Consider the following 24,839-nt stretch of genomic DNA (forward strand, 5'->3'; position numbering starts at 1 on the left):
TTAGTTTGTTCAATATGCGTAATAGACAAGATCCCTGGCCGGACAAAGATGCTGGATAAAGGGTCTTAAACTTACTCTGTGTTATTTTCACACAGGAGCACTTCTTGGTGCTCTGCCATGACCGATCTGGTGACAATTCTTGTAAAGCTTGTAATTCTGCCTTTGCCTCTGTATCTCTTGACATCATTCATCTGTTCTGATTTCCTCCTCTATAAATGGGAAGCTGTTGTGAGGATCACAAGAGATAATTCATTGAAAAGCCTTTGTGAATTGTAAACTGGTTTTTTTTGTTTGTTTGTTTGTATGTTTTTAACGGACATACTGAGGATTGAACCCAGGACCTCGTGCATGCTAAGCACTCTAACCCATCCCTCCACCCCCAAATTATTATACAAATATGAGTACATATTTGTGCTGTGTAACTTTCTGGGAGCATATTTGGTTCTCCATGTAGACTATAAGACCAGGGCAGCCAAGGATTTGTCAGTTTCTCTGTTAATGCCCACAGAGCTTGGCATGCCCCCATCACCAACAGGAGACACTCCTGTGTAGTTTACTTGTGGATTAAGATGCTCATTTTCCTAACACACACTTCCTCTCCCAAAATCATAATAGATAACATTTACTGAGTGGACTGGAAAGGGCATGATTCTATGTGCTTTATGTATATTAATTAATTTAAGCCTAATACCAATCAATCCTACAATGTAGATAAAGAAATTGACACTGAGAGAGGTTAAGAAACTTGCACAAGATCACTCAGTAAGTGGTAGAGGCTGGGGCTCAAATACAGGATTCCTTACCATGACAGAAGTTCTCTTTCTGGTTTCCTCACCCTCCCCACCCAACACCTACTCTCTGGTGGGAAAGTGCCTTGACTAGTAGCATTTGCCAATTTTTTACTGTGTCCAATTTCCAGCTACAGGATGATTACTGAATGCAGAGTCCAGAATGAATGAAGGATTACATTTGATCATCAGAGGTACAGTCGGGTGTCAAATACCAGTACTGGGTGACCCCAGCATATCACTATCACCCACCCACCATTTAGGCATCCCCTCTCCCACCCAGTTCTTCCAAAACCCCTACACAATCCCTTCTTCCACCAGGCTACACACCCTCCCATCTGTTCCCAACCTCTTCTTTCCTCCGCATAGTTCCGCCCTTGTGCAGCCCTGGTCTCTGGTTCATCTCTGTCCCAGTTGTAGGTACCTCTCCCCAGGCAGAGTACCTCCAGGCCTGAGGGAGGAAGAAGCTGCCTGCCTTACAGACCAGCATCCTTTTCTGGAGCCTGGACTAAACCAGAAGGGAATCAAGATAAAATATTGAGAGGGGAAGATCTGTAAGGAGTCAAAGGAGAGGGACCCAGAGAGGTTAAAACCAGCCCTGGAGGGGGAGGAAACAGCCCAACTCCCAGTGAGTGCCAGTGAGAGAGGGGAGTGTCTGACCTCTCTCTGTCCCCTGAGGCACAACACCTGCACTTCACATGTATTAGTGAGTTGATTCCTCCAACTGACCTTTGACAGTAAATACAGTTTGCCCCCAATCTACAGATAATGAAACTGAAGCTCAGTGATATGTAGTGATGTGCTGTAGTGGCTCATTTTATACGTCAACTTGACTGTGCCACAAAAGTGCCCAGGCATTTGGTCAAACATTATTCTGAGTGATGTCTGGACAGGCGTTTCTGGAAGAGATTAACACTTGAATCATAGACATAGTAAAGCAGATTGCCTTCCCTAGTGAGGGCAGCCCCCTCCAATCAGTTGAAGGCCTGAATAGAAGAAAAAGTTCTGACCCTGACTGCTTTCAAATTGGGATACCAGCTTTTTCCTGCCTTCAGACTTGAATTGAAACATCCGTTCCTCCTGGGCCTCGAGCCTGCCTGGTGGCATTTGGAACCACACCATCAGCCCTCTGGGACCTCTGGCTTGCTGACTGCAGATCTTGGGACCTGTCTGCTTCCACAATCACATAGGCTATATCCTCATAATAAATCTCTTTCTGTATATATACTTCCAGTTGGTTCTATTTCTCCAGAGAACCCTGACTAGTACACTTGCCAAGACCACGTGGCTACTCTTTCCTCCTTCTACCAATCCTTTTACCCACTCTCCTCCCTCCAAAACCTCTCCCTGTCCATGGAGCCTTTCCTGCCTGAGGGTGAGGTTGATCTCTCTCATCTCCCTTATCTGGGGCCCAGATGCTGGCCAATCCTTGCCTCTCCATGCCCCCCTGAATCCTTACGGGGCCATTCTCATTGCAACTCTGACCCTGAGTTCTACACCCATCTGGGTGGTCCTGTCAGGGAGGGAGGGTCTTGGCCAAAAAAAAAAAAAAAACAGGCTGAAACAACAAGGTCCTACTGTGTAGCACAGGAAACTATATTCAATAGCTTGTAATAACCCATAATGAAAAAGAATATGAAAAAAATGTATATGTGTAACTGAATCACTATGCTGTATACGAGAAACTAACACAACATCGTAAATCAATGATATTTCAATTTTTTTAAAATGAGGCTGTGTGGAATGAATTCTCCCATCCTGTGCCACTACTCATGATGACCAAGATGTAATCATTCATTCAGGTCACACGTGTGTAGTTGTCTGCATGACAGGCCTGTGTCCTACCAAGGTGGACAAGCCACAGTCTGGCCCTCTGGGAGCTCAGAGTCTCACACAGGAGATGGGCCGGCAAGAAAACATGATAAATGGTATGGAGAATGGCAGCAGGTTTTGCAGGGGCCAAAGGGGGCCAGGATGGAAGGGACAGCTGTCATCCCAGAGAGATGCCCGTGGCCTGGAATAGAAAGTGACACATTCAGAGTGAAGAGGAGTCCCAAGGCCTGCTCTCAGCAAGGTGGGCGGTGACTGGGCACCAGCAGAAAACCGGGACTGCTGCAGAGAACACAAGACTCCAACCTGAGGAGATGGACAGGAAGAGGGGCTGGCGATTCCAGGAAGAAGTGGAGCTTCAGGGAATTATTCTGGGGAGGATTTCTGGAAAGGGGAAAGAAAGGAGCTGGAGGGAGAGGTCTTATTGAGGGCTGAGGGTGGATACTGGGAGTTCTGAGGCAGGAGAGGCCAGGACAGAGGGAGCTGACTTCTCAGCCAAAGCCATGGCCAGCCAGGCAGGCAAGGCGACCAGCGAAGGCCCTCTGAGGCCTGCCTGCAGTGAAGGCCTTTGGAGGGACCTTGAAGGCCAACCCAAGACCTTGGGAGTAGGCAGCTGGCTTTGCATAGTGAATGTGGCCTCGGATGGCCCCACCCCATCCTAGTGTGCCCAGGGGAGAGCTGAGCCCTGAAGCTGGCCCTGCAGGCCACCCCCAGCCGCTCCAGGGCTGACCCCAGTGCGTCACAGGGAATGACTCAAGCCCCAGCAGCAACAATGAGTAGGCCTGACGTCAGGCCGGGGGCTCCTGACAGCGGCCAGCTTGGCTGGGTCACCGGCACCCTGCCTGCTGACCCTCTCACCCGAACCAGGCGCTGGGGGTGGTGAGGACCAGCTGATCCCTTCTGACATCTGCCCCCTGGAATCCTGGGCAGGGGCTCCTCCACCTCTCATCCTTTCTGGGATGTCACTCCCAGCCTCCCCCCCGCTCCATCTCCAAGGCAGAGGAAATGGCTGGGCGGACGAGAGAGTGGCAGAGAGCGTGAGAAAGAGGTGCCTCCCAGCCATCAGGCGGCCTCTAGACCTGGACTGGGCGGGAGGTGGCATATCTGCTACCTGTCCCCCTGGAATACACGGGGCTCTGTCCTTCCATGTTGGGGAAGGGTGGTGTGTCACTTTCTCTGAGAAGATCTACGCATTTGTCTCTCTGGCCAAGTTGGGGTGGGGCTTTATTTCTATGTCTGTCCCGGGGGAAGAAAGGGTCAATCTCTCCTTCCTGCAAGGTCTGAGTCTCTGTTCCTCTGGATGGTGTGTGAGTGTCTGTTGTTCTTTGGGGCAGAGGATTCTGTGTGACTCTCCTTGCTAAAGGAGAGGGCTATTTACCCCACCCCTGGTGAGGGAGTCTCTCCACCTACTCCTGGGGGGCTGCTTTTCTGTCCTCAGTTTCCTGTCGGGCGGGGATCACCTCTGTATCTATCCTCATGGTATCCCAGTTACCTGGGATGGGGTCCAGGTCTCCTGCTTGGTCTCCCCCAAGGCTGGACTCCCTGGGTGGGAGCCTTTCCCTCTGATGTGCCTGGACTAGGGCAGCAACAGTCAGCACCCAGCCCGGCTCGCAGTTGGGCATTGCTTCCTGCTAACGCAGCATGTCCTGGGACGGGCCCCACCCCCCGCACTCCCCTCCCCGGTCCAGCTGCCACCCCAGCCCCCACAGCCATGCTGGCATGATTTATGGTCCTGAGCCAGCACCTGGGTGAGACCTTGAAGAGACCTCAAATGCCCCCCCCACCCCCCGCCGGCCTAGCAGGGTCAGGGCCCAGCAGAAGGCAAAGGGGAGCTAGGGCAGTGGGCAGGACGACTGCAGCATGGGCTTAGGGGTAGGGGGGCGGGAGGTAGACGTCAAGGCCAGAGCCCCCAGGGCCCCATTGCCCTCAGGCAGCTCTGAGTCCAGCTGGGGACCCTGGAATGCACCAAACGTACCTCCTGCCCTCAGAATGTCCCCAGCTGTGTGGGGAAGGACATACTGGGGGAGTGGAGGAGGGTTTCCTCAGCCTTGCACTGGGTCCTCCCTGCCCTTACCACCGCGGGCTAGAGGCTTCCGAGTCGAGTCCCACCACGCAGTCTCGGCCTTAACCAAACAACCCCCAGCCTGGGGCCAGGGCAAGGCTGGCAGCGGCCTGAGCCTGGAGTGGGTTGGAGCAGAGCTTTGGGACCGTTCTGGCTGTTCCAGGGAGCACAGAGCAGCTGCCGGCTGTGATGTGGTGCTTCAAGGCCAGGCCTGACAGGGTGGCAAGATGGATGGACTGAGGCTCACCCCTTCAGCCTCATGTGCTGAGAAGGCCCAGCCGTCCTGGGCTCACTGCTAAAGTCAGGGGCTTGGTGGGTCTAGGGCTCATCCAGATTTAAGCTAAAACACCATGGGAATTCCCAGGCCCAGCTCTCACATGAGGGGGACCCAGCCCTGCCCTCAACCAGAACAGGCCCAACAAAGCTATCCCATGGACATGGAAGAACATCACCATGGACTGTCCAGCCACCCACCACACAGTGGCCTCCCACCTCGGACAGGCTCTCTCACAGGCTCCCCTCTGCAGCCAGAGCTGGCTACCGCACAGCCCAGTGCACTGGACACCCAGAACCAACCGTAAGGCTCAATTATCAGGTAGTTGCCTGTGCCCTTCAGAAGCTTCTCCGCCTCCTTGAGGCCGACCCAGGCCACGTCCTTCCATAACCACGTCCAGGTGTGGGGCAGCTTCCTCTGTCCCAGGGCCCAAGGAAGGGCCATCAGGCACAGACCCCTGGGGTGTAGAGCTCCCACTCAGACCCTAGACCTCATAGCCACCATCCCCAGTCACAGTAGCACCTCCGGGCTGGGCCTCTGGGCCTGGACCTAGCGTGGGTGGGGTTGGGGGGAGACAGGGAGTCAGGCTTCCTGGGTCTCCTGTGAAGACAAACAGCGGGCTTTGAGGCCTTGGAAAATCCCGCCCGGGATTCCAGGCTCTGCCGGCGTCACTGCCTTTTGACTATTGTCCCCGACGGAAACGGCCCAGCCCCCGGGCCACAGGGACAGAGCCGCCATTGTGAGGCCCCACCAGGCTCAATGCCCCCTTGTTCGCCCTCCCGGCCCCTAGCAAGACTCGAAGGCCAGTTCTTCCAGTTGAGAAGAAAGGGCCTGCCTCCAGGCTCCAGCCCTTGGGTGGGGCAGGGCGGTACTGGAGAAATCAGCCCCCCAACCCTGTACCCCAATAGCCAGGGTCCTGGAGAGGAGCCACCATGCATGGAGTGTCTTTTATTTACAAGACCCTGGGCAGGGATACCTGATGGTAAGTAGTTAGACACACCCAGTTCAGCCACTTAGAAGTCAAGTGACCTTGGGAAAGTCATTTCCTTTCCTCTGAAATAAATTCTCCTCTTTGGTGAAAACAATAGCTGTTATTTATCGAGTGCTTGCTACATGGCAGGCACTGTTGGAAACACTTTGTATACATTCATTAATGTGGTCACTGTAATAACTTTCTGAAATAGGTACCACTATTTTCCCCATTTATAGACGAAGACACTGAGGCACAGAAAGGTTAAGTAACGTACCCGATTCCACAGCCAGTAAAAGCTGGAGCCAAGATTTAATGCCAGGCAGTCTGGTTGTCAAGTCCTTGCTCTCTGCCACTCTGCTGTGTTGCCTGACTGGAAAGTGGGGTAATCACGCTTTCCTCATATGGTGGTATTGAGGGCTAGGAGTAACAAGCATCATATGAAAACAACCTAGTGGGTGATGGGTCATGATATGTGGTAGCTACCATCATGACTATGGGGCCTAGATACCTATAGGGACCAAATTTCTCCACTGCCCTCTCCTTCCTGACCCCTGCACCTTTCTCCTTCCCCAGGGGCTTGCCCTGTGTTCCACATCCGTCTGCAACCCAAAGAAAGAGGGACTCTGACCAGCCACAGCTGGTGGGAGATTTCCCAGCAAGCTCTGCTCCTGGCCAGAGTACTGCCTCCAGGCTCACCTCCCCACGAGACAGACAGGGAAACCAAGGCTCAGTGAGGAAAAGGGGTACCTCAGAGAGCTGCATGGAGTTGGAGGCAGGGCGGAGAACAGAAGCTGATCGCCCAACCACCCCACCCCACCCCCACCTTGCCAGGTGCCACTGCTGTGACAAAGGCTGTTTCAGGGTCCCAGGGCAGAGGGTGCCGGGACACATGCTTAGAAGTCCACATTGGGGGTGTTGGGGGGGTGGTCACCATGCAAGGGCCCAGGACTCCCCAGCCTAACCACACATGGACCCTTCAGAAGACCTGGGGCTGGACTGTCTTCCCAGAACTCCAGGACGGCAGGTGTTTGGGACTCCCTGGGAGAACCTGCAGGCTGGGGCCGGAGCCTCGGGGAAGGGCCTGGATCCTGTCCTGCTTCAGAGCAGAGCCTATTTTGTTGAACTTCCATCCAGGAAGTGCTGCCCTCGTCCAACCAGTTCCCAAGGGCCGTGGAGGTGGAGGATCAGGGGCCCTGGGCCAAAGGTTGTGAGGAATGGGTGCGAGGGACACTGCTCCAAGGCTCCTACAGGGTCCTTGAGTACAAGATGAGGCTGCGAGGGCACTGAGCACAGTGAGGGGCCAGACCCTGCCTGGCCACCAGCCACCTTGGACCTCAGAGGGTTAATTTATGCTCATGTTTCTCAAGAGTGGGTGGTTGGTAAGAGTAGAGACCCATGCGCCCCACCCCTCTTCAAGTCCAAGTCTCTGCGGTAGAGCCTAGGAACCTGCACTTTAAGACACCTGAGCATCTGATGAGCTTGGGGGGTTGGAGAACCTACGAGGGGGCACCTTGGCACACATAGTAGCCTTGGAACAATTTTCCTCCTAAGAGGGCAAGGGCCACCATCAACCTGGATCCTGTTGCTGGGGTGCTAGGCACGTGGGGAGGAATGCTGAAAATGGGGATGGAAAAACCTACACTGAGGAACTACAGCTGCTACCGTCATTCTGGGCTGCCCGGTCCCCAGTCCTAAACTGAGCACCACCCAGCACTCCCACAATCCCAGCAGCCCGAGGGGTGGGGGAGGTCCCACCCCATTTTACAGACGTGGAAGTCGAATTAGAGCCCATCGCCCCAGGTTAAGAACTTAGAGCCAAAGCCAGTGCTCTCACCCCTGGGAAATGAGCTGAGTAAACTGAGGCCTGTTAGCTCAGGTTGGTAACATCCACGATTTATGGGGAGCCACCTCTGTCGCTTATGTAATTATGGGGTGTGGTGTGGGGGAGGGTGCCAGAGAGGGAGACAGGATCCCAGCTTCAGCTACATGTCTATTTTTTATTCAATATATTAAATATATTAATCAGAAAAGTCACATACTATAAATTCAGGAAAATACACAAATATAAATGTCAGAATCTGTCATTTGTCTTCCTCTTAGAGTGAGTTTATGTACATGTGGAAGGAGGCTGGGAAGAGAGAGCAAGTAGGAGGAGGCTGGGACAGGCGGGCCCAGGCCGGTGGGGGCCCCCTCCCTCCCCTCCCAGCCCCTACTCCCACCTCAACCTCTTCCTTCCTGTATTTACAGCAGCATTCGGCTTATTTACAGCATGGCGGTGTGTGTGTGTTAAAAACGGTTTATCTTACAAAAACATGAAGGCCAGGGCTGGGCTGGGGGAGTAAGACAAATAGTAGGGGTCACCCCGTGAATGCATTCCCCTCCCCCAGGGCGTGAGCTCCCTGCCGACCTCCCAGGGCAAGCCGGGGAGAGCCGGCCAGTCTGCAGCTCAGGCCCGGGCCTGGGGTGGTGCTCCAGAGGTCCGTGGGCCATGGGCTAAAAGGCACGTGGGGTGGCGTCCGAGCGTACATACACAGTGCACGCGTGTTCCCGGGTTGGGGTCAGAAGGGCAGTGTGTCCATAAAGATCTTGTCCACAATGGGTGGAGGGGGCACCAAGTCCTCCAGCTTGAGGTAGAAGATGCGCTGCAGGCCCTGGGTGCACAGGGTCCGCAGCTCAGGCAGCTTGCCCAGCAGGCGCGACAGGCAGCTGGCCGGCTGGGGCTCACCGGCCTCGGCCGAGACGTGCTCCTTCAGGCAGCTGGCGATGCGGTTCTGCAGCTCCTCCACGCGCCGCGGCTCCTGCAGCCCGTGCCGGTCTGCGGGAACGGTGCAGAATTAGCCACACAGCTGAGGACCAGACACCCCTGAAGACCCAGCCTCCCCCAGGGCCCCCAAACTGCTGTCACTGACCATCTCCCACACCCCTCTGCACTTTGCAAAAGCACGTTCACACACGTGAGCCCATTTCTGCACCCCATCAGGGGCCCAGGAAGGCAGTAATGCTCATTAGCCTCATCTCCCAAGTGAGAAACTGAGGCCCAGAGAGGTTAAATGACTTGCCTAAGGTCATTAAAAAAAACTCTAAGCAGGCTTTCTGACTGGGCCAGTGTTGTTTTATTGTTTTTTGGGTTTTTCCCCCAGGCTGTTGTGAGAAGTCCCAGGTTTGAGCAGCAGTGTTGCAGACACCACCATCAGGGTGAACAGCCCTCAGAACCCTCCACTCTGTCTGCGGCCTACAGTGCCTTAGATTTTGTCCTACAGTTTTTTGTCCTATGTAGCCTGTGGAATTTAAATTTTAAAAATTCAGTGAAAAAGAGATGGGGGCAGGTTCTGGTGCTTTAAAGAATAAGGAGATCTGAAAACCTCCACATTTAACACCAAAAAGTCTATCCTGCATAATTATATTGCCATAAAGTACACAGCAAGTATGGCTCATCTGTCCTGTTAGGAGTCAGGGTAACAGTTACCCTTGGGGGAGCTGATGGCTGGAAGGGGCACAAGGAGGGGTTCTGGGGTACTGGTCACATCTGTTTCTTGATCTAGGCCCTGTTTATGTGCCTGCGCTGGGTTTGTGAAAATTCCCTGTAGGTAACATAATTAAGATTTTAAAAACAAACCCAAACCTTAGGCCACACATGACACTTACAGTTAGGATCCTGGGTAGTCTGGGCTAATTCACAGGCTGGCTGGGCTTTGCAGCAGCTGCAGCTCAGCCCTCGCCCTGGCTCTGCTGCCTACCAGCTGTGTTGCCCGGAGCTGTGCTGGCCCCGCTCTGCACCTGGTCAGCCTCACTTCACAGTGTGGGGGCCCAGGAAGCTCCAGGTGCCAGCCCACCCAGGGCCAGGCCCTTAAGCCCTCCCCATCTCCCCAGTCTGGGCACTCACCTGTGATGAGGACAAGTGCAGAGAGGCAGGCGAAGGCAGGGATGTCGACAACCAAGCTGTGCAGGGACCGAGAGAAGGCCAGGATGCTGTCGATCCAGTCCCCGAAGCCTCGGGCGCACTGCAGCCGGTGTAGCACCAGGCCTGAGCAGAAGATGAGCTTCCCCTCAGCTGGCTTAGACCTGGCAGGCAGGAACACAGGTGACAGTCAGCGAGGCTCGAGGGCAGGGCAGCAGGGTGGCAGGGCAAGGGCTGAGCGGACAGCGGGAGGCTCACCGGTAGGCCAGGCGCAGGATGAAGAGCTCCAGGAAGGCTGAGTCCAGCAGCAGGTCCTGGTCACCCGGCGACAGCTCGGCAAAGCCCGGGATCTTCTCGGCCCACTTGCGGATAACCTCCAGGGAACCGGAGAGCAGGTCGTAGAACTGCTGCACGTCCCCGGCATCCTCCTTCCCGAAGTGGGGCAGGACCAGCTCCTGGAACTAGGGGGCAGTCCCCGGGGGGTCAGCACCCCAGGGAAAAGCCCCGCACCAAGGCCTCCACATACAGCCATGTCATGCCCTCGGATGCCAGGTCCCAGGGTGAGCGGAGCTGAGATTCCGCCCACGCGCAGTTGCCAATTCTTGCCTATTAACCCAGGGCTGTGGCTGCTGGAAGGAGCACATTTTTCTAATTGGCCACCACCCAAAGGGGTACATTTTTCCATCTGGTCAGCCCAGAGGGGCCTCCTCTTTTTTCAATGTGTGGAACTTGGGGTGGAGAGGGTTCTAATATGTAGGAAGGCACTGAATGTGGCGTGGGTGGGGCCTCACCTTGGAGTAGTCCAGTTTGGAAGTGCTGGGCCCTGAGTCCAGGTGTGCCCGGACCAGGGAGGTGAGGAGATGGGCAGGGGAGGCGTCTGGGGGCTGCTTGGGCTTTGAAGGGAGCCGTCCCCGCCGCCCCTTCAGGCTGTCTGTCCGGACAACTGCAGAGAAATGGGTAGACGTGAGGGAGGAAGGGACTCAGCCCCGGATGTGCACACCCATGCTGGGAAGTACCCCAACTCCAAGGACCTAGAGCCTCCAAGATTGAAGGGGCCCTTCAGGGACCTCCCCCACCACAAGGCAGGCAGGTGGAGTGGAGGTGGGGGTGGAGATAAGGTCCAGCCGTGCTCCCACCTGTGGCCCACGAGCACAGATGTCTGGGGAGCTCTGCCTGCCCCACCCGGCTCAGGCCCACCTCTCTCCCGCCGAGTGGGTCCCAGCCACCCACCTTCCTTCACCATGCCCACAGCCAGGCACTTCTGGAAGCGGCAGAACTGGCAGCGGTTTCGCCGCCTCTTGTCCACAGGGCAGTCCTTGTTAGCCAGGCAGATGTACTTGGCATTTTTCTGCACTGTGCGCTGGAGGGGGGGCAACACGGAACAGGCTGTCAGAGAATGGGGTGGGGTGGGGGGAGCCCAGGGGAGGGGACCGTCCAGATCCTACTGCCATCGCAGACAAAAGCGCTCTCTGTTCACAGCTATTTTTCTAACATTTGGGTGGCAGGGGAGGGAGTGATGGAGGGGTGGGGGGAGGAAGAAAAAAGTCTTGGGGACATTGGGTGAGGGTTCTGCCTCAGAAGGAAGACCCTCAGAACACAAGATTAGGGGCAAGGGGCTCCTCGGCAGCCCAGACACCTATATTTCTTAAAATGCCTGTGTCCACCAGCCCCTTCCCTGGGGCAGACTCAGGAGGGCTGAGGAAGGGCTGGGGGTGGGGACAGGAAGCTAAGCAGGCACCCAGAGTCGGGACAAACACACAGCCTGTTCCCAAGTCCACCCCCAGCCCTCAAGCACCAAGCCCTCTTCCCAGATCCTTTCATCTTGTGCCAGGAACACGAGTGCCTGGGGCCCCCTTCCCACCAGGACCTTGAGTGGGGGTAGGCCAGGCAGGGGAGAACCAGAGGCTGGTCAACAGAACTTCCCCTCCTGGGTACCCCTGCAGCCTGCACCTTCTGCCCAAATCTCACCCCTCCCTCCATCTTTCTACAGTCCCACTGGCCCTGCATGCCTCAGTCCCAGCCCCCTGCCATCTATGGGTCCCCAGGACAGTGGCCCACCTGGCAGACCTGCCCTCTTCCTAAAGGGCAGGACTTGTTGGGAGGAGAACCCAAGGGATGCTACCACAGACCCCACTGGGGTAAGAGAACAGCCTGGCCCACTTTTCATAAAAAGTGACACCCAGGGCAGCCCAGTACCTTGAAGAAGCCCTTGCAGCCCTCGCAGGTGCGGACGCCATAATGCTGGCATGAAGCGTTGTCCCCACACACAGCACAGCGGCCCTCGCTTCCACCTGGAGCCCCACTCCGGGCCTTGGCTGAGCTCACGGGTGCATCCAGCATCCCCGAGCCATCAAGGTGTGGAGAAGTGGGCACCAGGCCTGGGAAAGCTGTTGGCATGGAATAGCTCTCTCTCTCTCCCAGCTGGTGGGCAGCCTGTGAGGGGAACAGCTTCAGGGGGCTTTGGGCCAGGCTGGGACTGGGACCAGCTGGAGGGCTGAAGGAAAAGAAGGCCGGTGGCTGGGGGTGCCCAGAAGCCTTGGGCAGCTGCTCTGTCCATGCCCGCAGGCCTTCATAAGTCTGGCTGGGTGAGAAGGGGCCGAAGGAGCCGTCCCAGGGAGAGAGCTGGGGTGGCTGGAAGCTAGGCGTGGACGGTGACGGAGCTGAGCAGGGACTGCCATAGTAGTCAGAGCCGCTGGAGGACAGGGTCTCATCCAGGGGGCCACTCAGGGTGCCAGGATAGCAGCCGTACACCTGGAAGTCCTCGAACTTGAAGGAAGCAGAGGCGGGGGAGGTGGCCGACGATGAGGATGTAGAGGAGGCCGAGGAGGAAGCCGAGGAGCACGGCTGGGCTGTTCCCGGCAGCTGGTAGAGGAAGGTGTCAAACTCCCCTGTGTAGCCGTCCATGAAGGTGCTGAAGCTGGGCAAGGCAGTGGGGACAGCGGGGGCCGCCTCGGGGCTAGCCAGGTCCATGTTGGGCTTGCTGAGCTCAGGGGTCAGAGGGTCGCTTGCCAGGTGGTCACGGGCTCCTGGGCTTGGTGCTGGTGTCCCATATTGGGCTTGGATACAGGGCATCTCTGGAGAGGGAGGAGACCAAAGGGAGGGAGGGGGGAGTCAGTAAGAGAAGCCTGAAGCCTGACCTCTAAGTATAGGCCCCTGAGCAGCCAGGTGGCAGGAATCCCAGCCAGACATGGGACACTGAGGCATTAGGGCCACGGCCCACCATGGAACTCAGGAATCCTGGCCCCAAACCAGAGCACCATCTCAACCTCCATGTCATAAAGCCCCCGGGCAATGGCCCAGCAAGAGTGGGCTCAGTCGGAAGGCCAGCCACACCCCAGCAGCCTGGGAACCCTAGAGAAGGCATCTGGCCAGCATTTCTCTGCTGGAACAGGGGAAAGCTGTGTTCCTCCAGCCCCCTGCCCCTCCCTCACTGGGTAAAGCACGGGTCGGGGCTGGGAGAAGGGTGGGTGGGAGAGGCAGACAGGCAAAGTCTGAGCCCAGGGAGCAGATATGCTGTTCCTCTAACCTGGCACTTCTGGGAATACTCCCAGGCAGGGGCCCAGCCTCTGCAAAACCTCCTTTCCTCCTCCCCACACAGTGCCTGGGCAGAAGGACATCCTGAAAATGGAAGAGGAGCTGGGAGTGAAGTTCCAGCTGCCTAAGAAAGCAGCCTATGCAGTGATGAGCCTGTCCCCTCCATCCCCGCCCCCCCTTACATACTGAGCAAAGGCTGTAGATCCCACGCTCACCCCAGTCCTGCCATCTGGGGATGGGTACCCACTCTGCGCTGCCTGGGATGCTCCCAGAAGCAAAGAGGGCGGGAGCCCAGTCTCCTCACTCAGTCCCCAGCTCCCCAAGGGATCGGGTAACCTGGCTTCAGACCCTTAAAGGCCATATGCCTGGAAAGGGGAGCATAAGGGAGAAGACAGCAGCCCCGTGGACTTCCAGGAGAATGGGCAGTCCTGAAGAAAAATTTCTCTGCTACCCCCAAAGTATTTCTCCCTGTTATTTCCATAAGAGAATGCAGAGGCCAGCAGAAGACTTGATGTGGCTATGCAGCAGGGAGAAGGAGCCTGTTCATGGGCGGATGGAACCCTGGGTCCCTCCACTAAAGAGTGTCTGTGCCCTGATGAGTCCATGAGTTCAGGCGAAGAGGGTTGCACCCTCCAATCCTGAGAAGCCTGAAGAAGCAGACAGAGCATCATTCGGGGGGATCCTTAAGTTCACAGATCAGTCAAAAACTAACACAGAGGGGGCTCTGGAACAGTTTCCCATCCTAACTCCTAGCCTGGGGTCTACATGACCCCAGGGCTCATGGGTCAGGGAGGGAGGCTGAGTAAGAAAGCAAGTTGGAACAAAGAGTGCCATAATCAGGGGGGATAACAGGAGGGGGCAAAGGCTGGCATCATTTCCTGGCCAAGATCCCAGGGAGTTCTCTGATTCTAGCCTTTCTCCCACCTCCTTGGCCCTAGACAGGGCAGCTCCACCCCTGGCCTGACACTCCCACTACCGTCCCAGACAACAGAGCCCCTAGAAACTCTGGCCCCACCCACTCAGTGGCACCTGTCCACAGGCATATAGCACCTGCAAGAGATAAGGGTGGCCATGTCTGCCTGCACTAGGACAGCCTGGGCAAGGGATGGATTTGGGGTGGAGAAGGAGAGGCAGCAGCTAAGCAGGGCTGGGTGTTCCAGCCTTATTCAAATCCCGTTTCTCCACTTGGACGTCCCACACCCGGATCAACGCCCCCCCCCCCCCCCCCGCCAAACTACCCCTGACTCCCGGCTTCCTGCAGGTACTTAATGACACAAGATATGGACCTACGTCTAGCCTTGTGGTGGGGGGAGCGGCAAGGAGGAGGAAGAGGCGGGGTTGAAGGAGGGGGCAAGGAGAATCCGGCTTCAGGCAGGTCCTGGCAACAACGTGGTTTGCACCTGTTATGCTGAACAAGCCTCAGGCTGCACCCTACCTGTATGATCCAACAGAGACTATGGGGGAGGGTGTATCCTCTAGGTGGTACTACACCAGAGACTGAAACATTAGCAACTCCTATCCGGGATCCCTGAGGACCAGGGTTTCCACCCTCTCTCTCCCTCTCCCTCTCCCTCTCTTACACACACACACACACACACACACACACAAACACACACACAACCAGGGTTTCCACCTCTCTCTCCCCCCCCGCCCCCTACTGACACACACACAAACACACACACACACACACACACACACACACACACATCACCAAGCTACAGCAAAAACAATATTCCCAGTGCTTCCAGAGACCCTGCCCCTAAGAAGACTCCTCTATTCCAACACACAGTAGCAACGTCCCTCCACAGTTCAGCCACCAATACTGGCCATTTGCTTCGGCAATCCAGACTTCTCCTAAGATAGTTCAGGCAGAAACTTTGGCCTGAGGATCCCTACAAACTAAGCGACAGCCTCTAAAGTGTTAAGAAAACAACTAGGGCCAGGGACAAGCTAGGAAGGAGTCCCTTTTGGAAATCTAATCCTTGTAGGAGTCAGATCTCAGCAGCCCAAGTTCTGTGCACCTTCTCCCCCACCCACTACTCAGACCCCCATCAGCACTTAAGTCCCCGGCGCTCTGTGCCTACTAATGGACCCTAGGAGACTGAACTCCAGCCAGCCTACTACTGAACAAGTCCCCACAGCTAGCAACAACCTAACCCTCTGTGGCTTTCACCTTGCACAGACACCCCCCGCACCCAGCAGACTCCAGTCCGATCTGGGTCCTCATTCCGTTCCAACCACTAACCCCCAACGCCAGAGCTGCATCCTATACCCGCCCTCCTTCACGCTGACCCTAAAACATCCTTTCTGCCCGTGCGAACATCCATCTCCTTCACGCAACAACCCCCAGAAAACAAAATAGAGAGCCCTGCTGAGGTGCACGCTCTCCGTAGGGCACCTACCCGTCGGCTCCTGCTCCCCCTGCCCGGGACCAGCGCCCCAAGTCGCAGCCTGGTCCCGCGTGCGCTCCTGCGATTCTGCACACTCCCCCAACTTTCGCAGCCTCCACCACTGGGACTCCCGGCCGCGCAGGACCCAGCTCTTAAGCGCTCCGTGACGCATGGGGAGGGGCGGGGGCGCCACTGACGCACGCGGCCCGGCGAGCTTTGGCCATACAAGGGCGCGGGGGGCGGCGCGGTTCCGGCGGGAGGCGGCCAGGGGGAGGCGCGGGGACGGGGAGCCCGAGGGGGCGGGGCGAGAGGGGGGGCCTGGAATGTCTGCGCGCGTGACGCACGCGGGGTTCCATTGACGCAGGGAGCGCGGATTGTTTGATCTATAAATAGTCCCCTCGCGCCCGCCGCGCCGGCTAAAAATAGCAGTTCGCGGACTTGCAAGGCTCCCCCCAGCCAGACCCAGGACCCGGCCCGGGGGCCGCAGCGGCCGAAATAACTGACCAGAGGGCCAGAGCCGGAGAAGGGGGCGCTCTAGCGCGCGGCCGGCCGCGGGGCTTCCCCCGACGAGGATCTCCGACTGCTCCCGGGAGCCACAACCGTGTCCGGCTCCGCCTTTGCACCCACCCCAGCCCTTCCCGCTAGCCTAGGGTGTCCACTGCCCTGCTGGGCGGCCCGGGCAGGCCTAGCGCTGGGACTGGTAACTCAGGGACGCACCCCGGGGAACCTGCGCCCCCACCTCAGCCCCAGCGCTGCCAGTGCACTTGACCCGTCTGCCCCAGCAAGGTCTCGGGCTGAGAGGTTGCCCCAGGGACGTCAGACACCACACTACTCCCCCCAACCCCCGCACCCCCCCCTTATTCCCTCCCCTCAGTTTCTCATGCAAAGTACCTTCCGGAGGGCAGGGATTCGCTAAACCCAAGATAGGCCAATGGGCCGTGCTTCACACGGTGAACTTGATTTCTCACCACTACGCTCGCCAGTCCCTGACAGAGTGAGAGCACTCTGGTTGGGAAATTACCGAATTTCAGAACCGGGTGGAGCCTGAGAAATATTTTCAAATTTGTGCCGACTCTTCCCCATTTTATAAGTAAACAGGCTCAGAAAAATAATGGCATTTGCTCAAGGTCACACAGCAAGGTGGTGGCACACTGGGGTGGAACTCCGCCACTAACTACATCTCTAGGGGGCATCTCTTCACACCCTCCCCGTCTATGATCAGGGAGTACGCACCCTCCCACCTCGTCGCCAACACCAGTGAAGAGAGTCACCTGCCCCCGGGAGCGCCCTGGCAGGGCTGCATCCGGGCATCTGCAGCCTTCCCCAGGCTGGCTGGCACCCCTCCCCACTTTCTGCCCGAAGTCTGGGGAGCTCTCACCTGCTAGATAAGAGAGAAAGGCTACTATTTAGGAGAAGAGAGCCCCTCCACCCACCCCACCTCAGCTCCCCGGCAAGCGCACACTGAGCCTGCACCCACGGACCCCACTCAGGTCATCCGGTCACCCTCCAGCACTTCCCTTTACCCTTGAGGCACTTCCTGCTCCTCACTTCTCCTCTCACCCGCATCTCAGTTTTCCCACCCCCTGGTCTCCAACTTTTACTTCTGCCCACTCAAAGGTCCCACCAGCACCTCAAACTTCACCCATTCCAGACAGAGCCTGCCATGTCTGAACTCCCTGTCCGCCACCCCATCTCTGCTCCTGATGCCCCACATGCAACTTTCCATTTGTTTCTGAAATTCTATTCTGGAACCTATCTTGGATCCCTGTTCCTATTGCCAGCCATAGCCCATGCCCCACTGGTGCCTGAAGGCAGCAGACCAGCTGAGTGAGGCCAGTGACTTACTCCTCTCCTTGCCCACGCCCATTAAGATACTGCCCCTTAACCAGCTTTCTCCCCTTTCCAAACCCTACTGTCCACCACGGATGGAGCAGTCTTCATGTAACACCAGTCTCATTCAGTGATCCCGTCAGGACCTAGCATAGCTCCCCCATCTCAGCGTACAGTCTCAGCAAGGATTGGTCTTCAGAGAGCTCCGGACTTTCCTAACCATCTTCCGAAGATCCTTCAAGATCACCTGGGTGAAGGGCAAGCGTGGGCAGGATGATGTGAAGGGACCCGTCCAGGATCCCTACCCTACTTCATCCAAAGTTTTGTTTTTCTTTGTCTTGGGCTTTTGCGTAGGATTATACTTGGGGGGAAAAAGGATGGTTTCAGGAATAGATAGATAGGGATATAGAGAAGTATAGGTAGATAGATATACATATCAGATATATCAAATATATATATATATTTCAAATATATATATATATATAATATAATTCATGCTCTCCCATTTTCCAGATTAGAGCCCAGAGGAGCTGCACTTTGCTCAGAAGCACAAGCAAGTCTGGGTTGATTTCCTCACCTAGCCTCCCACCCGACCCTGCGATGCCTCCCCAACCCCAGCGGGGCCTTTCTCAGAAAATAAAAATAATTCTGATATGTTAGCAAAAGGTGATTAGCCAGGTCAGTGTTCTTCCTGCTTATCCTCACCAGCAAAAATAGGTATATTAGCTGCACCCTTAATGGCTCTTTGAGAGCTGAGCCCACCTTGAGCCCTAGCACCCCCTTTCTCCCCCACCACTTTCCATTTGTAAAAAGCAACACAGACCATCCCTACCCTCTCATGGGAGGCCCACCCAGGAACCCCAGGGAACTCAAGTGTGATGAGGAGCTGTCCAGGCCCCCAGCCTAAATTTCCACATCTCAGCATCTAGCCTTCAGATCTGTGCCAGCAACCCTGGCCCCATGTCCCCATGAGGCTGCAGGTTTGGAGGCTTCAGCCTGCTGCCCCAGAAGCAGAGGGAGAGAGGGCAACTGCAGCTGCCACCTGGCCATGCTTGTGGAGCCAGGGGATGCTGGTGGCTCTGAGCACACTACACTCTGAAAATAAGGAAATAAGGAGAAAAGGGCAGAGTTCCTCTTGGGAACACAGCCAGAGAGAACCTAGCCTAAGACAGAGGGGAGGGAGGGAGAGGGGCTTGGGGACCCCGGGCCTCATCCCTGCTGGCCCTCCAGGGAGGGTGGCCTGGGGCTCTGAGGGAGGTGGGATCCAGCTAAGGTGGAACTCTTGAAAAGCCATAACTGATGCAGACTTTGGGAGGCTTAGTACATAAGCTGGTCCAAGGCTGGATGGAGAATCCAAGGAGACACCCCTTCAACCCCAGCCTTTAATAGCAAGGCCAGAGTAAACAGCTCCTTGAGGAAGAGGTAGGAGGCAGGCAGGGACAGGTAATGATGGGAGAGGTGTCCAAAACTAGAGGCAAGGACCAGAAGGTAAGGCAGGGCGGTGATAACACAGGAAAGGCTAGGAAAGATGCTGTATTGGAGACAAGAGACAGCTGCTCAAGGTCAGGCTCCCACTGCACAGCACAGCCCACCAATCTGCCCTCATCATCCCCAGCTCCCTGCTGCCCAAGTATCAGGACCCTGGGCTAAATGGTCCCACCACCCATTGGGCACATTGTTCCTCTTCCTTCTACTCTAATCCTATTGATCCTCTAAGACCCATTAGATTCATATTCCACCCTCCTGGACCAGCCTAACTCAAAAATTAACACCTTTTCACTGGAGGGTTTGGGGGCAGGGGGAGAGGGAATACCAATCACAGGTCAGACCTCAGCCCAGGCACTTCACATGGATTCTTCCACTTAATCTTCTCCCTAACTTTCCAAGTTTGGAATTACCACTCACATTTTATAAATGAGGAGATGGCAGCTTCGGGACAGGACTCAGACTCAGGTGCCCTAACTCCCAGTTCTGTGCTGGACCTACTGCCCTTGACTCTGAACTCCAGAGCTGTGGCTTCTGGCCCCGAGAGCCTTGATCCTTACAAGTGCGCCACAGAGACAGGTACACATATGACCTGTAAGTTGAAAACAGCAGTGCCTACGAGGGGGTCTTTGGGGGGACTAGAAACATTCCAGTGGGACAATGGTTGCCTGGGTGTGTTCCCTATGGAAAAGTCATCAAATTATATACTCTTAAGATTTCACACCTATGATTTTTATGTATGTTACACTTTCAGAAATAAAAGTTTATTTACAGAATCGCCAAGCATATTTATTCAAATAGATGCAGATGCTGCTGGAATTTACGGGGTACAAACTCATTCAAATGTGTGCTCCTGAAATCACAGAGAAACAGTGGCTGTTTCTCATTACGTATTGGTTCTATCAACACATACTCCGAGCACAGCTCCAGTTAAAGGGAGGCTGCGTATCTGATGTTAGAAAGGGGTCCTCTCGCAGTGTGTTTTCTGAACCACTCACTAGGCCCTGGCCCCTGCTTGTCAAATCTGACGGGACCCAAGGACTTATGTGCTCATAAGGGGGGGTTCCTTCATGTATCTTTGACAGTAAATAGCCCAGGGCAGGACCCAAATGGGCAGCCAAAGTGCACCATCGTCCCCTAGCCAAGACAGTGGGCGTGGAAGTGGGTAAATAGGAGATGGAGGAAGTGGAACTGCACAGCCCCTTTCTCACGCTCCCCCCCCCCAGGCTGGCCCCCACCTCTGCTGAGCAGAGGGCAGGAACTTGCCCTACTTTCACCAAGAGAATCCCCACCCATGGGCCTCCACACCCTTCCCGCGGGGTGGGCAGAGGGAATGAGCTCTGCCTCCTCCCCCTGAGAAGTGGCCCCGGGAGCTTCCCCTCCTAAGCCCCAGGACCTATCACCGGCCCTGACCCAGCCACTTCCTCTTCCTGCCCTGGCAGTTGGCAGGGGGATTTGTGCTGCAGGCAGGGAAGCTCTGCCTACTGCCCCAGGGGGCTTCCATGGACAGCTTTGGGAACTGGAGGTGTAGGGTCAGGCCAGGCCTGATCTCCTGACCCGTGCCCAGGCCCCGCCATGACCACATGTGTCGTCACCTCCCCAAAAACAGGCACCCAAGGACATGGGCCAGTCAGCTACCACCCTCCACTTCTCACCCCAGCCCCCAACAGAAGCAAAAGATACAGGAACTGTCAGAGACATCTCTGACCAGAAGCCAGCAAGGCTGGTGTGTGACCCAGGGCCAGTCCCTTGCCCTCTCTGAGATCGTTTCCTCATCTGCCCAATGCTGACAGCATCACACACAAGTCCCAGTGCTGGGAGAATTCAATTTGCTAAGAGAAGGGGGAGGCTCAACATTGAAACAGGAGCATTGTCTGGGGGCTGGGGAGTGGGCAGGGAAAGGAGATGCCAGGGTTGCCAGCTCGACTGGGGAGCCGGCACTGCCCCATCCTTCTTCAAGAACTAGAGATAAATAGTAACCCCATCCCCACCTCTCCGTCTCCAGGGCTGAGAGAGCATGTCCAGACATGTGGCTCCCTTCAGCACCAGGGAAACTCCAGACTGTATGCAGCAAGTGCTCAATTGATACTCTAAAGAAAGCTGGTTAATTAAGGAAGTCAGGCCTCTCTCCACAGAGGTTATCTTCAGCCTGGTGATTTCTCAACCCCCAACCCCCTCTCAGGCCAGGAGAAATCCAGATACAGCAGAAAAGAATAGGATTAGACTTCAGGAAGAACATCCAGACAGAGCTGGAAGATGCAGACAAGATCACGGAGTTCCTTGGGGAAAGGGTGGCTCGCGCCTCATTTGCACCCTCCTCAAATCTCCTTCTGTACCCCTCAGCCTGCTCAGCTCCTGGCCAGCTCCACTCTCCTCCACCCTTGGAGGGTCTCCCACCACCTTGCAGAACATCAACAACCCATCAAATTCTCCTGCCCCTGCCCAAGGTCTCCACCCAGCCTTACTGGGCAAAATTTCAAATTCCAAAATAAAAACCCTCTGATAACGAGCCCCAGCCGGAAAAACTGATGCATTTTCCTATTGTTAAAGTATTTTTAGTCACAGGCTCTGGATTCATTTAGAGACTCACGTTCAGAAAGGGGAAAAATATTTTTTCGAGAACTGACAAGGAGAGCACAGAGCCTCCCACGTAAGGAGCTCCACTTATTCCACACTGGCCAAAGCCCTGGCCCAGCTCCCAGGGAGCGTGTTTGTGGCAAGCTGGTTGGCAGACTTGCCAGACCTTGCTCCAGCCCTGCTTCTCAGGCACCAAACCAGCTGGGAAGCCAGGCAAGGAGGGCAGGGCAGGGGCTGAGGGCTCCGGGAAGTCAGGCTGAGGGTTTGGACCCCCAGTCCCAACCAGCTGGGGGCCCAGGGATCCTACTCAGGGACCAGTGCCCAGGTTCCTGACTGATACCCAGCTCACTTCAGCATCCCTCCCTAGCCTGAGCAGACCTTGTCCAAGCTGGGTCGATGGGAGAGGAGGATTGAGACACTGCTGCAAATCTCTGAGGAAGGAGAGAGATGGCATGATTTTTATCACCTATTTCCACATCTCTTGGTTCTCAAGTACAAAATGGTCCACGTCCAACTCCCATCATCCAAGTGCAGTCAAGTCTTTACTCTCATTCCTGTAGAGGGTCAGCCGCCCTTGCTTCCTCCTCTGCCCCTCCTCTTCTTAAGGCCAAAGGAACCACAATGCAGACAGTCACAGTGGAAAAAGACCCAACAGCCCAGCCCTGATACTTCGATTTCCCCAGCCCTAAGACTCACCAGTTTCTTCCGCACGATCTGCTTTGACTCTCAGAGGTCCTAGACAACTGCACCAAGGGAGAATCCCGGTGTTGGTTGGGGACTCTTCCTGGTGGCCTCAGGGAGTCCTGTGGGAAGAGATATGACTGCCCAGTCAGCCTGTCCTGCCGGCCGAGGCTGTGCACCAGCTGAGTGGGCTCAGGACGTGGAGCTGTCTCCAAGCCAGTGCATCCTCCCCTGTTTATATAGCTGAAACGAGCCGGGCTCTGGGGACAGGGGGAGCTGCCTTGGAGCCCTCTTGGCTGAGGCCTGACTTTGGCTCAGGTCAGCAAGAGCCCAAAATAGTCAGCTGACGGGAGACCCGGCGTGAGCGTGACTCTGGGTCCATGCCCGGGCCTGGCAGACAGGTGCCCACGTCACAAGACCAGCAGCTCTAGCGCTCACGGGGCCCCTGTTGGCAGCCCCTCGGGGTGGCCTTGGCAGCAGATCTGTCATGGGAATTCCACCCAACCACCAGCATCACCCAGACAACGGACTGAACACGAGCAATTCTGCCCCGAGCCACTGCGTACCCAGAGGGAAGGCTGGGTGCTCAGGAGGCCGAGTCTGAGCTGAGGGTAGAGGTGGGAGCCGAGCAGAGGGAAAGACACCTGGCCTGATGCTGTCATCTTCACTCACGTGCTTCTCAAGTCCAGATCTCCGGCCGACCAAGGACACCTGCCTCTCCCTCTTACAGTGATCCTCTTCCTGCCCCAGCCCAAGGTTGGTGGCACAGAGCCTGCAGCCAGCAGGAGGCCAGGTGCATACCCAGCCCAGGCCCCGGAACAGGAGGCCATGCTACCCAGGGCTTCCCCTCCTTCCCTCCAGGCTCAGAGGGCTGGACACCCCGCCCTCCCCACCCTGGCCACCTTTCTGGGACTCTCTGTAGTCTGAACACCAACTCCACATGAAGCAATAGTGTTTGGGGGTCGGGGGGGATACTGAGCCAGATCCTGTTTTATCTGGGGATTTCTCAAGGTCCGAAGGAGGCTGTTGCTCAGAGATGGCCCTCTGCTCTGGGGAAGGAAGAAGGGTCCCTGTGCAGGGCGCCAAGCTGAACTCTAGCTCTCTCGGGTAAACACGGTAATCAGGACTATGGTGCCCTTGCCCCACCTCCATTAGCTCAAGTCCCCAGGAAAAGGCCTGGTGGAAATCCCATTTCCACACTCCACCCCTCACCCACAGACAGCTTGTGCCTTCTCTGGAACATCCTCAGACAAGGAAGATATGTCCAAGCTGACCAGGCTTCTGGGCTTGCCCGAATCCAGGAGACCTGCACTCTAAGCTTGGCTCCAGACGTCCTCCATGTAGGACCTTGAAAAGTCCCTTCTCCCCTCTCTAACTCAGTTTCTTCTTCCCCAGGAGGAGGAGGGGAGCTAGATGGCCAAGGATCTCTCTAGCAGTGGCCCCAGGCCTGAGATTTTCCCTCTCACAGGTGCTGGATGAACAGTAGAAGGTCTGTCCCTGCCCTTTGTTAGCAAGACCCTCCCCATACATAGAGGCACCTCCCCACACCAGACTCCACAGGACCTACTGGCCTGCCACAATGGCAACAGGGTCGTCATCACCCTACCAGGGAGGGATGGGGTGGTCCCAGCCTTCCCTTCATGCACTCCCTGGTGTAGTGTCTAAACCCTAGGAACAAGCCAGCCTTCCATGCCCCAGGTCTGCCCCACTCTACTCCCAGCCTGGCCTTGAGTTACCCAACCCCACCCCAGCAGCTTCCTGAAACCAGGGACATGCTGTTCCGGGAGCAGCTGTCATCCCCCACAGCCCCCTGTCACCCAGCCCCAGAGCCCCCAACCTGTCCTGCTCATAAAGTCAGGCTTCCCCCTTCCCCACCCCCGCACCACCCCCACCATTGAAGAAATCAGATCTCCCCGTGTCGCTGAGCAGCACCTTGCCTGCCACCTCTGCAGGGTTTCCCCCTCCATCCCCCAAACCACATCCGCTTCAGGCAGCTCCACATCCACCTCTGCCCCCCAACCCCACCTGCTCAGGGCCCCAAGGGTGCACAAAGGGCAACAGCAGGGCACTTACCACTCTGGATGGACTGACAGACCTTGAACAACACTCAGCCATCCCTTGGGCCTTCAGGGCCTGGCAGAAGGAGCTGACACCAGGGAGGGGCTGGGGCTGGCCTCTGTCCATGGTGGAGGCCTACAAAGGGAAAGTCAATGTGAGTGGAGAGAAACCAGCCAGCAGGGACATTCCCTGGAGACAGCACAGCCAGAAAACACAGGAGTGGGAACAGAGGCAGGACTCAGGGCACCGGGGTGATAAAGCCAGCCCAAGGACCTCCCTGAGCTGGGCGTCGGAGGCTGGGGGCCCATGTCCCAAGTGAACAGCTCCTGGGGATGTAGGGTGTGGCCAGGAGCAGCCGACAGCATCTGGGCATCTCAGAGCCATGGAGACACATGCTAGTGTCCAGCCCCTTAGCCTCACACCCCACTTCTGGGTGGGGTAAGGGGTGTCTCATTCCAG

General features: G+C 56.3%; 1 protein-coding gene across 4 annotated transcripts; it reads right to left on the reverse strand.

Moving 5' to 3' along the window:
- Positions 1 to 7,904: 7,904 nt before the first annotated feature.
- On the reverse strand, positions 7,905 to 24,508 carry NR4A1 (nuclear receptor subfamily 4 group A member 1). 4 transcript variants are annotated; one of them, XM_010964322.3, is made up of 8 exons: positions 24,396 to 24,508; positions 22,338 to 22,444; positions 12,022 to 12,899; positions 11,056 to 11,185; positions 10,617 to 10,768; positions 10,084 to 10,286; positions 9,811 to 9,989; positions 7,905 to 8,742 (listed from the first exon to the last, which is right to left on the reverse strand). In XM_010964322.3, exons 3-8 carry the CDS (start codon positions 12,895 to 12,897, stop codon positions 8,486 to 8,488), a joined length of 1,797 nt encoding a protein of 598 aa, XP_010962624.2. In that variant the 5' UTR covers positions 12,898 to 12,899; positions 22,338 to 22,444; positions 24,396 to 24,508; the 3' UTR covers positions 7,905 to 8,485. The 4 variants fall into 4 exon arrangements, with proteins under 4 accessions (XP_010962624.2, XP_045379484.2, XP_010962623.2 ...); XM_045523528.2 differs by lacking the exon at positions 24,396 to 24,508 and having other exon boundaries at positions 22,338 to 22,537; XM_010964321.3 differs by lacking the exons at positions 22,338 to 22,444; positions 24,396 to 24,508 and adding an exon at positions 15,762 to 15,920.
- Positions 24,509 to 24,839: the final 331 nt, after the last annotated feature.

Source organism: Camelus bactrianus, chromosome 12 (assembly GCF_048773025.1).
Source record: "Camelus bactrianus isolate YW-2024 breed Bactrian camel chromosome 12, ASM4877302v1, whole genome shotgun sequence".
NCBI classification, from domain to species: Eukaryota; Metazoa; Chordata; class Mammalia; order Artiodactyla; family Camelidae; genus Camelus; species Camelus bactrianus.

Coding starts and splice junctions, on each gene's coding strand:
- NR4A1 (XM_010964322.3), bottom strand. CDS start 12,897: ATGCCCTGTATCCAAGCCCAATATGGGACACCAGCACCAAGCCCAGGA. Junction 9,990..10,083: donor ATCCTGCGCCTGGCCTACCG/GTGAGCCTCCCG, acceptor CCTGCCTGCCAG/GTCTAAGCCAGCTGAGGGGA. Junction 8,743..9,810: donor TGCACTTGTCCTCATCACAG/GTGAGTGCCCAG, acceptor CCGTTCCCGCAG/ACCGGCACGGGCTGCAGGAG.